Below are 12,084 nucleotides of genomic sequence, written 5' to 3' on the forward strand. Positions count from 1 at the left end.
GTGAGTGAGGGAGTGGGTGGGTGAGTGAGGGAGTGGGTGAATGAGTGAGGGCGGGTGAGTGAGTGAGGGAGTGGGTGGGTGAGTGAGTTGGGTGTGTGGTGAGGGAGTGGGTGAGGGAGTGAGATTAGTGAGTGAATTGGGTCGGTGAGTGAGGGAGTGGGTGAGTGAGTGGGTGAGTGAGGATGTGGGTGAGTGAGGGAGTGGGTGGGTGAGTGAGGGGGTGGGTGAGTCAGTGAGGGAGTGGGTGAGTGTGGGAGTGGGAAGGTGAGTGAGGGAGTGGGTGGGTGAGTGAGGGAGTGAGTGGGTGAGTGAGGACGTGGGTGAGTGAGGGAGTGGGTGGGTGAGTGAGGGGGTGGGTGAGTCAGTGAGGGAGCGGGTGAGTGTGGGAGTGGGAAGGTGAGTGAGGGAGTGGGTGGGTGAGTGAGGGAGTGAGTGGGTGAGTGAGTGAGTGAAGGAGTGGGTGGGTGAGGGAGGGATTGGCTGGGTGAGGGAGTGAGTGAGGGAGTGGGTGGGTGAGTGAGGGAGTGGATCAATGAGTGAGTGAGGATGGGTGAGTGAGTGACTGATTGAGTGAGTCAAGTGAGTTGGGTGTGTGGTGAGGGAGTGGGTGAGGGAGTGAGATTAGTGAGTGAATTGGGTCGATGAGTGAGGGAGTGGGTGAATGAGTGAGTGCGGGTGGGTGAGTGAGTCAGTGAGTGAGTGAGTGAGTTGGGTGTGGCGAGGGAGTGGGTGAGGGAGTGAGATTAGTGAGTGAATTGGGTTGGTGAGTGAGGGAGTCGGTGAGTGAGTGAGTGAGGGAGTGGGTGAGTGAGGGAGTGGGTGGGTCGAGTGAGTTGGGTGTGTGGTGAGGGAGTGGGTGAGTAAGGGAGTGAGGGAGTGGGTGAGTGAGGGAGTGAGGATGGGTGAGTGAGTGAGTGAGTGAGTGGGTGGGTGAGTGAGTTGGGTGTGTGGTGAGGGAGTGGGTGAGGGAGTGAGATTAGTGAGTGAATTGGGTCGGTGAGTGAGGGAGCGGGTGAGTGAGTGGGTGAGTGAGGAGGTGGGTGAGTGAGGGAGTGGGTGGGTGTGTGAGGGAGTGGGTGAGTCAGTGAGGGAGTGGGTGAGTGTGGGAGTGGGTGAGTCATTGAGGGAGTGGGTGAGTGTGGGAGTGGGTAGGTGAGTGAGTGAGGGAGTGGGTGGGTGAGTGAGGGAGTGAGTGGGTGAGTGAGTGAGGGAGTGGGTGGGTGAGGGAGTGACTGGGTGAGGGAGTGAGTGAGGAAGTGGGTGAGTGAGTGAGGGAGGGTGTGAGTGAGTGAATGGGGGAGGGGTGGGTGAGGGAGGGAATGGGTGGATGAGGGAGTGAGTGAGGGAGTGGGTGGGTGAGTGAGGGAGTGGGTGAATGAGTGAGTGAGGGTGGGTGAGTGAGTGAGTGAGTGAGGGAGTGGGTGGGTCGGGTGAGTTGGGTGTGTGGTGAGGGAGTGGCTGAGTGAGGGAGTGAGTGAGTGAGTGAGTGAGTGGGTGGGTCGAGTGAGTTGGGTGTGTGGTGAGGGAGTGGGTGAGTGAGTGAGATTAGTGAGTGAATTGGGTCGGTGAGTGAGGGAGCGGTTGAGTGGGTGGGTGAGTGAGGAGGTGGGTGAGTGAGGGAGTAGGTGGGTGAGTGTGGCAGTGGGTGAGTCATTGAGGGAGTGGGTGAGTGTGGGAGTGAGTGGGTGAGTGACTGAGGGAGTGGGTGAGTGAGGGAGGGAGTGGCTGGGTTAGGGAGTTGGTGAGTCAGGGCGTGAGTGGGTGAATGAGTGAGGGAGGGAGTGGGTGAGGGAGGGAGTGGGTGGATGAGGGAGTGAGTGAGGGAATGGGTGAATGAGTGAGTGAGGGTGGGTGAGTGAGGGAGTGGGTGGGTCGAGTGAGTTGGGTGTGTGGTGAGGGAGTGGGTGAGGGAGTGAGTGAATTGGGTCGGTGAGTGAGTGAATTGGGTCGGTGAGTGAGGGAGTGGGTGAATGAGTGAGTGAGGGTGGGTGAGTGATTGAGTGAGTGAGTGAGGGAGTCGGTGGGTCGAGTGAGTTGGGTGTGTGGTGAGGGAGTGGGTGAGGGAGTGAGATTAGTGAGTGAATTGGGTGGGTGAGTGAGGGAGTCGGTGAGTCAATGAGGGAGTGGGTGAGTCAGTAATGGAGTGGCTGTTTGATGGAGTGTGTGAGTGAATGAGTGAGTGAATGAATGCGTGAGTGAGTGGGTGGGTGAGGGAGTGAGTGAGTGAGTGGAGCAATGAGTGAGTGAGTGAATTGGGTCGGTGAGTGAGGGAGTGGGTGAATGAGTGAGTGAGGGTGGGTGAGCGAGTGAGTGAGGGAGTGAGGAAGTGGGTGGGTCGAGTGAGTTGGGTGTGTGGTGAGGGAGTGGGTGAGTGAGGGAGTGAGTGGGTGGGTGAGGGAATGAGTGGGTGGGTGCGGGAGTGAGTGAGGGAGTGGGTGAGTGAGGGAGTTGGTGAGTGAGTGAGTCAGTGAGTGAGTAAGTGGGTGAGTGAGTGATGGAGTGTGTGAGTGAATGAGTGAGAGTGAGTGAGTGAGTGAGTTGGGTGTGGTGAGGGAGTGGGTGAGTCAGTGAGGGAGTGGGTGAGTGATGGAGTGTGTGAGTGAATGAGTGAGAGAGTGAGTTAGTGAGTGAGGGAGTGGGTGAGGGAGGGAGTGGTGGGTGAGGGAGTGAGTGAGCGAGTGGGTGAGGGAGTGAGTGAGTGAGTGAGTGAGTGAGTGAGTGGGCGGGTGGGTGAGTGAGTGAGTGGGTGAGGGAGTGAGTGAGTGAATGAATGAGTGGGCGGGTGGGTGGGTGGGTGAGTGAGTGAGTGGGTGGGTGGGTGAGTGGGTGGGTGGGTGGGTGGGTGAGTGAGTGAGTGGGTGGGTGAGTGGGTGGGTGGGTGGGTGGGTGAGTGAGTGAGTGGGTGGGTGGGTGGGTGGGTGAGTGAGTGGGTGGGTGAGTGAGTGAGTGGGTGGTTGAGTGAGTGGGTGGTTGAGTGAGTGAGTGAGTGAGTGAGTGGGTGGGTGAGTGAGTGAGTGAGTGAGTGGGTGGGCGAGTAAGTGAGTGAGTGGGTGGGTGGGTGAGTGAGTGAGTGGGTGGGTGGGTGAATGAGTGAGTGAGTGAGTGGGTGGGTGAGTGGGTGGGTGAGTGAGTGGGTGAGTGAGTGAGTGAGTGGGTGGGTGAGTGGGTGGGTGAGTGAGTGAGTGGGTGAGTGAGTGAGGAGGTTAGTGGGTGGGTGAGTGAGTGAGGTGATTGAGTGAGTGAGTGAGTGAGTGGGTGGGTGAGTGGGTGAGGGAGTGAGTGAATGAGTGGGTGAGGGAGTGAGGGAGTGGGTGGGTGGGTGAGTGAGTGAGTGAGTGGGTGGGTGGGTGGGTGGGTGGGTGAGTGAGTGAGTGAGTGGGTGGGTGGGTGAGGGAGTGAGTGAGTGAGTGGGTGGGTGGGTGAGTGAGTGGGTGGGTGAGTGGGTGGGTGGGTGGGTGAGTGAGTGAGTGAGTGGGTGGGTGAGTGAGTGAGTGAGTGGGTTAGTGGGTGGGTGAGTGAGTGAGGTGATTGAGTGAGTGAGTGTGAGTGAGTGAGTGGGTGGGTGAGTGGGTGAGGGAGTGAGTGAATGAGTGGGTGAGGGAGTGAGGGAGTGGGTGGGTGGGTGGGTGGGTGAGTGAGTGAGTGAGTGAGTGGGTGGGTGGGTGAGGGAGTGAGTGAGTGAGTGGGTGGGTGGGTGAGGGAGTGAGTGAGTGAGTGGGTGGGTGAGGGAGTGAGTGAGTGAGTGAGTGAGTGAGTGAGTGAGTGAGTGGGTGGGTGGGTGAGGGAGTGAGTGAGTGAATGAGTGGGTGAGGGAGTGAGGGACTGAGTGAGTGAGTTAGTTCTTACCTTGGGATTTCCTCTCACGCTGCAGAACAGTTTGGTGGTGAATCCCACCGTTGCCTTCTTGTCCGCTGGGGGCTGTGTGAATTTGGGGGCTTCAGTGAAGTCTTTCTCCTGGTAAACAGGGGGTTTGTATGAGGTACCTGCAGATAGAGGGAACATTGAGGTCACAACTGTTGATGGAGCTGGACGTCAGTCAGTCGCCATGCAATGAATCACTGATTATACAATTATTGCTGCTAAACTGCTGACCAGGAAATTATGGCATCCGATTTCTAGATTGAGTTGCGTTTCCGGATGATGGATCACTAAACTGGCGTTTAACCTCACTAGCGAGGGAACACACACACATTCTCACACATACACATACACACTCAACACAGACACACATACACACTCAACACAGACACACAGACAGACACACTCAACACAGACACAGACACACACATACACACTCAACACAGACACACATACACATACACACTCAACACAGACACACTCAACACAGACACATACACACTCAACACAGACGTACAGGGCGGGATTCTCCCATCGGGCAGCTAAGTGTTGACGCCGGCATAAAAACGGGAGTGTTTTACTCCAGCATCAACAGGCCTTCCGGCGCCTGATTCTCCAGGCCACAGGGGGCCCACGCCGCTCCAGCTATTGACCCCGGCGTCAAGTGTGAAAAGGGAGGTGGTCAATGCAGGATTGAGGATGTTGTACCTAAATGCGCGCAGCATATGGAACAAGGCAAATGAGCTCGTTGCGCACATTTAAATAGGCCGGTACAATCACAGAGACGTGGCTGCAAGGGGATCTGGGCTGGGATCTAAATATACAAGGATATGTGTCCTATTGAAAGGACAGGCAGATGGGCAAAGGCTGCATTGTTAGTAAGGAATGAAGTTAAATTGATAGCAAGGAGCGATATAGGGTCAGAAGGCAGAGAATCTCTGTGGGTAAAACATAGAACATAGAACATAGAACGATACAGCACAGTACAGGCCCTTCGGCCCACGATGTTGCACCGAAACAAAAGCCATCTAACCTACACTATGCCATTATCATCCATGTGCTTATCCAATAAACTTTTAAATGCCCTCAATGTTGGCGAGTTCACTACTGTTGCAGGTAGGGCATTCCACAGCCTCACCACTCTTTGCGTAAAGAACCTACCTCTGACCTCTGTCCTATATCTATTACCCCTCAGTTTAAAGCTATGTCCCCTCGTGCCAGCCATTTCCATCCGCGGGAGAAGGCTCTCACCGTCCACCCTATCTAACCCCCTGATCATTTTGTATGCCTCTATTAAGTCTCCTCTTAACCTTCTTCTCTCCAACGAAAACAACCTCAAGTCCATCAGCCTTTCCTCATAAGATTTTCCCTCCATACCAGGCAACATCCTGGTAAATCTCCTCTGCACCCGCTCCAAAGCCTCCACGTCCTTCCTATAATGCGGTGACCAGAACTGTACGCAATACTCCAAATGCGGCCGTATCAGAGTTTTGTACAGCTGCAACATGACCTCCTGACTCCGGAACTCAATCCCTCTACCAATAAAGGCCAACACTCCATAGGCCTTCTTCACAACCCTATCAACCTGGGTGGCAACTTTCAGGGATCTATGTACATGGACACCTAGATCCCTCTGCTCATCCACACTTCCAAGAACTTTACCATTAGCCAAATATTCCGCATTCCTGTTATTCCTTCCAAAGTGAATCACCTCACACTTCTCTACATTAAACTCCGTTTGCCACCTCTCAGCCCAGCTCTGCAGCTTATCTATGTCCCTCTGTAACCTGCTACATCCTTCCAAACTGTCGACAACACCACCGACTTTAGTGACGTCTGCAAATTTACTCACCCACCCTTCTGCGCCTTCCTCTAGGTCATTGATAAAAATGACAAACAGCAACGGCCCCAGAACAGATCCTTGTGGTCCGCCACTTGTAACTGAACTCCATTCTGAACATTTCCCATCAACCACCACCCTCTGTCTTCTTTCAGCTAGCCAATTTCTGATCCACATCTCTAAATCACCCTCAATCCCCAGCCTCCGTATTTTCTGCAATAGCCTACCGTGGGGAACCTTATCAAACGCTTTACTGAAATCCATATACACATCAACAGCTCTACCCTCGTCTACCTGTTCAGTCACCTTCTCAAAGAACTCGATAAGGTTTGTGAGGCATGGCCTACCCTTCACAAAGCCATGCTGACTATCCCTGATCATATTATTCCTATCTAGATGATTATAAATCTTGTCTCTTATAATCCCCTCCAAGACTTTACCCACGACAGACGTGAGGCTCACCGGTCTATAGTTGCCGGGGTTGTCTCTGCTCCCCTTTTTGAACAAAGGGACCACATTTGCTATCCTCCAGTCCTCTGGCACTATTCCTGTAGCCAATGATGACATAAAAATCAAAGCCAAAGGTCCAGCAATCTCTTCCCTGGCCTCCCAGAGAATCCTAGGATAAATCCCATCAGGCCCCGGGGACTTATCTATTTTCAGCCTGGCCAGAATTGCCAACACCTCTTCCCTACGTACCTCCATGCCATCTATTCCAATAGCCTGGGTCTCAGCATTCTCCTCCAGAACATTATCTTTTTCCTGAGTGAATACTGACGAAAAATATTCATTTAGTATCTCGCCTATCTCTTCAGACTCCACACACAACTTCCCATCCCTGTCCTTGACTGGTCCTACTCTTACCCTAGTCATTCGCTTGTTCCTGACATACCTATAGAAAGCTTTTGGGTTTTCCTTGCTCCTACCTGCCAAATACTTCTCATGTCCCATCCTTGCTCGTCTTATCTCTCTCTTTAGATCCTTCCTCGCTACCTTGTAACTATCCATCGCCCCAACTGAAACTTCACACCTCATCTTCACATAGGCCTCCTTCTTCCTCTTAACAAGAGATTCCACTTCTTTGGTAAACCACGGTTCCCTCGCTCTACGCCTTCCTCCCTGCTGACCGGTACATACTTATCAAGAACATGCAGTAGCTGATCCTTGAACAAGCTCCACTTATCCAGTGTGCCCAACACTTGCAGCCTACTTCTCCAACCTATCCCCCCCAAGTCACGTCTAATGGCATCATAATTGCCCTTCCCCCAGCTATAACTCTTGCCCTGCGGGGTATACTTATCCCTTTCCATCACTAATGTAAACGTCACCGAATTGTGGTCACTGTCCACAAAGTGCTCTCCTACCTCCAAATCCAACACCTGGCCTGGTTCATTACCCAAAACCAAATCCAACGTGGCCTCGCCTCTTGTTGGCCTGTCAACATATTGTGTCAGGAAACCCTCCTGCACACACTGTACAAAAAACGACCCATCTAATGTACTCGAACTATATCTTTTCCAGTCAATATTTGGAAAGTTAAAGTCTCCCATAATAACTACTCTGTTACTTTCGCTCTTATCCAGGATCATCCTCGCCATCCTTTCCTCTACATCCCTAGAACTATTTGGAGGCCTATAGAAAACTCCCAACAGGGTGACCTCTCCTTTCCTGTTTCTAACCTGTTGAGGGTAGAGTTGAGGAATCGCAAAGGTAAAAAGACCCTGATGGGAATTATGTACAGGCCCCCTAGCAGTAGTCAGGAGGTGGGGCAGAAAATAAATCAGGAGATAGAAAAGGTATGTAAAAAAGGCATTTAAAAAAGGCAATATTACAATAATCATGGGGGACTTCAATATGCAGGTGGACTGGGAAAATCAGGTTGGTAGTGGATCCCAAGAAAAGGAATTTGTGGAATGTCTTTAAAAGTGAGCAGAGGACAACTAAAAAACAAATAAAGGGGGAGAAGATGAAATATGAGTGCAAGTTAGCTAGTAATATAAAGGAAGATAGGAATTTTTTTTTTCAAAATATAAAAAGGTAAGAGAGAGGCAAAAATAGACATTGGACCACTGGAAAATGTGACTGGAGAAGTAATAATAGGAAACAAAGAAATGGCAGACGAACTGAATAGTTACTTTGCATCAGTCTTCACGTTGGAAGGCACCAGTGGGATGCCAGAACTCCAGGAGAACCAGGGGGCAGAGGTGAGTGCAGTGACCATTACTAAGGAGAAGGTTCGGGGGAAACTGAAAGGTCTGAAGGTGGATAAATCACCTGGACCGGATGGACTACACCCCAGGTCCTAAAAGAGATAGCTGAGGAAATTGTGGAGGCATTGGTGATGATCTTTCAGGAATCACTGGAGGCAGGAAAGATCCCAGAGGACTGGAAAGTGGCTAATGTAACACCACTGTGGTGGGTCTGTGGAATTCATTGCCACAGAGGGCAGTGGAGGCCGGGACGTTGAGTGTCTTTAAGACAGAAGTTGATAAATTCTTGATTTCTCGAGGAATTCAAGGCTATGGAGAGAGAGTGGGTAAATGGAGTTGAAATCAGCCATGATTGAATGGTGGAGTGGACTCGATGGCCCTATGTCTTATGGTCTTATGGTTTAAGAAGAGAGGGAGGCAGAAGACGGGAAATTATAGGCCGGTTAGCCTGACTTCGGTCATTGGTAGGATTTTAGAGCCCATTATTAAAGATGAGATTGCGAAGCACTTGGAAGTGCATGGTAAAATAGGACTGAGTCAGTCCGGCTTTGACAAAGGGTGGTCATCTCTGACAAATCTGTTAAGAGTTCTTTGAGGAAGTAACAAGGAAGTTAGACAAAGGAGAACCAGTGGAAGTGATTTATTTAGATTTCCAGAAGGCCTTTGACAAGGTGCCGCATAGGAGATTATTAAATAAGTTAAGAGCCCATGGAGTTAAGGATAAGATCCTGGCATGGATCGAGGATTGGCTGACTGGCAGAAGGCAGAGAGTGGGGATAAAGGGGTATTTTTCAGGATGGCAGCTGGTGACTCGTGATGTACCTCAGGGGTCTGTGCTGGGACCACACTTTTCACAATATACATTAATGATCTGGGAGAAGGAACTGAAGGCATTGTTGCTAAGTTTGCAGATGATACAAAGATCTGCAGAGGGACAGGTAGTATTGAGGATGCAGGCGGGCTTCAGAAGGACTTGGACAAGCCAGGGGAGTGGGCAAAGAAGTGGCAGATGGAACAAAATGTAGAAAAGTGTGAGGTAATGCACTTTGGAAGGAGAAATAGAGGCATTGACTATTTTCTGAATGGACAGATGCTTAGGAAATCAGAAGCACAAAGAGACTTGGGTCTCCTTGTTAACAATTCTCTTAATGTTAACGGGCAGGTTCAGTCGGCAGTCAGAAAGGCAAATGCAGGAGAATGGGGATGAGAAAATATCAGCCATGATCGAATGGCGGAGCAGACCCGTGGGCCGAGTGGCCTAATTCTGCTCCTCTGTCTTATGGTCTTATACACGCACACACTCAACACAGACACATACACAGGGCGCGATTCTCCGTACAGGTGTCGCTGGTCATTCGAACACATGATAGACAGCACGTGCCGCAGGAGGCTCCGCATCACCAAGGAGACGGTGCAGCACCTGTGCCATGTCCTCGCGGCCCTGGCACCACGTGGAGGAGGAGGACACCTGCTCCCTGTCACTGTCAAGGACACCGCAGCTTGAAACCTTTACACCTCAGGATCATTCCAGGGCTCGAGCGGGCACCAACCCACAGGTGCTTCCGACAGGTCACGGATGACCTATTTGCCCACGCGGAAAACTATATCAACGTGGACCAATCACAACAGGATGCCCGGGCAGCAGGATTCTCCGCCATCGATGGGATGCCACAGGTCCAGGTTATGGGTGATGTTCTTTGTTTGTTAAAATTAATATTATTAAGGTTGTAGTGTTGCTGCAAAGAACATGCAGACTTTGTACTGAATCAAAGTAAATTTATTTACACTACGCTATAAATTGTGAATTCTTAAGTATACTGAAAAAACTAAGTATTTGACCAAACAACAATATACAGAACCCCCTCTCTACTAACTCACACCAAGATCATGTGGACCACCGAGTGGGATGTGAGATGTGCTCTTACTTCATCTAGTGGCTAGATTCTGTAATGACACACTATTCCACATGATCATTCATATATACTGTCATGTGAGAGTACCTTTAAGAAATGGGTGTTAATCAGTGATGTCAGAGTGTGGGTGCAGCTGGGCTGTCTGTCAGCTTTTAACTTTTGTTTTAGGCTGTTTGCTGCAGGGTGTGTTTTAGTTTAGTTTTCAGTGTTGGAGCTGAAGCCAGACAGAGCAGGTGTACTGTTGATCTCTCTGCCATGAAAAGACTACCTCTTGATCGTTTGGTGAATTCAGAATTATAAATGTTCTCAGTAGTGAATGTAAACCTGATGTGATTCTGTTAAAAGGTGTTTCTTTTGTCTTCTGGATGATGTTTGGGAAGTTATTAAGGATTACCTAGTGTTGTATTCTTTGGGGGTTGTATTTGAATTGATTGGATTGGATTGGATTGGATTTGTTTATTGTCACTTGTACCGAGGTACAGTGAAAAGTATTTTTCTGCGAGCAGCTCAACAGATCATTAAGTACATGAGAAGAAAAGGGAATAAAAGAAAATACATAATCAGGCAACGTTGCTAAGATGTTCACTGTATGTTCTAAAAAGGTTAACTTGAGTTCATAGAATAAACATTGTTTTGTTTTAAAAAATACTTCTTCGATTTCTGCTGTGCCACACCTGTAGAGTGGGCTGTATGCTCCCCATACCACAATCTATTAAAAGTTGTGGGTCAGGTGAACTCCATGATACGCTGTGGCGTTCTCTAAACACTGGCCCAAAACAAATTGGGGGCTCGAGGGGGATAAAAGTTTATCTCCTGGATTGGCTTAGTGAATTAAAGACAGTGAGGGGTGAGCGTATTGTGATTGCTTTTCAGGTGTGGTATTCTAGTTTAAGTGGGGAGTGTGTTGTGGACAATGGCTCTTGCAGAGGCTCTGAAGTTTTTGGAGGTGGAGATGGTCACACGCAGTACCTTACGGACAGAGACTAAAAGCAGACTGTTAGATTTGGCAAAAACATTGCAGTTAACATTACCTGACAAAGTGCAAAAAGATGAGGTAATTATGGTGGTGGCTTAGCATTTAAAGTTGCCTGAGATACAGTCTGACTCATTGGAAATGGCAAAATTCAGTTACAAATTAAACAAATGGAAAATGAGAAAGAAGGAAAGCAGCTTTGATACGAAATAGATAGAGAGGAAAAAGAAAGAGAGAGAGAGGAAAAAGAAAGAGAAAGGGATACAGATCAGGGAAAAAGGTAAAGGGAGAGAGTTTGAACTTCAGAAAATGGCCATGAAACATGACAGTCAGTTAAAAGTGGCAGACGTAAAGGGAAACGTACAGTTGGATGATAGCGATGAGGATAGTGAGAAAGAGTGTCATAGTCGAAGGCTTGATGGGGTTCTATTTAAATATGTCCAAGCATTGCCAAGGTTCGATTAGAAGGAGGTGGAAGCCTTTTTCATTTCATTTGAGAAGGTAGCTAAACAAATAAAATGGCCACAGTACATATGGGCATTACTGATTCAAACAAAGCTGGTAGGTAGGGCTGGTGAAGTGGTGGTATCTGAGACGTATGAGGAGCTGAAAAAATCCATCTCAGGTGCATCTGAACTTGGGCCTGAAGCCTACAGACAAAGGTTTAGAAATTTAAGGAAATAATTTGGTCAAACATACATGGAGTTTGAAAGGGTCAAACAGAGTAATTTTGACAGGTGGATAAGGGCTTTGAAAATAGATCAAACGTATGAAGCTCTCAGAGAAATTATACTTTTGGAGGAGTTTAAAAGTTCAATTCCTGATGTAGTGAGAACTCATGTGGAAGTACAGAGGGTTAAAACTGCGAGGTTAGCAGCAGAAATGGCAGATGATTATGAATTAGTTCATAAATTGAAGTTTGGTTTCCAACATGAGTTTCAGCCTGTGAGGGATAGAAACTGGGGACATGAGAAATATAGATATTGATACAGAAAATACAGCACAGAACAGGCCCTTCGGCCCACGATGTTGTGCCGAACCTTTGTCCTAGATTAATCATCGATTATCATTGAATTTACAGTGCAGAAGGAGGCCATTCGGCCCATTGAGTCTGCACCGGCTCTTGGAAAGAGCACCCCACCCAAGGTCAACACGTCCATTCAACACTAAGGGCAATTTTGGACACTAAGGGCAATTTATCATGGCCAATCCACCTAACCTGCACATCTTTGGGCTGTGGGAGGAAACCGGAGCACCCGGAGGAAACCCACGCACACACGGGGAGGATGT

At 49.4% G+C, this 12,084-nt stretch overlaps 1 protein-coding gene across 2 annotated transcripts in view; it reads right to left on the bottom strand.

The window, feature by feature from the left end:
• The window catches only part of LOC140393989 (myosin-binding protein H-like), a 242,394-nt gene that overhangs the window by 163,887 nt on the left and 66,423 nt on the right, over window positions 1-12,084 (bottom strand). For both annotated transcript variants that reach the window (XR_011935798.1, XM_072480715.1), the window contains exon 8: window positions 3,847-3,983. Coding sequence is in view for 1 of the 2 variants with exons in the window: in XM_072480715.1 (XP_072336816.1) it covers window positions 3,847-3,983 (137 nt within the window). In the remaining variant the exon portion in view is untranslated. The remainder of the gene's footprint in view (window positions 1-3,846; window positions 3,984-12,084) is intronic.

This window comes from Scyliorhinus torazame, chromosome 17 (assembly GCF_047496885.1).
Source record: "Scyliorhinus torazame isolate Kashiwa2021f chromosome 17, sScyTor2.1, whole genome shotgun sequence".
Classification (NCBI taxonomy): Eukaryota; Metazoa; Chordata; class Chondrichthyes; order Carcharhiniformes; family Scyliorhinidae; genus Scyliorhinus; species Scyliorhinus torazame.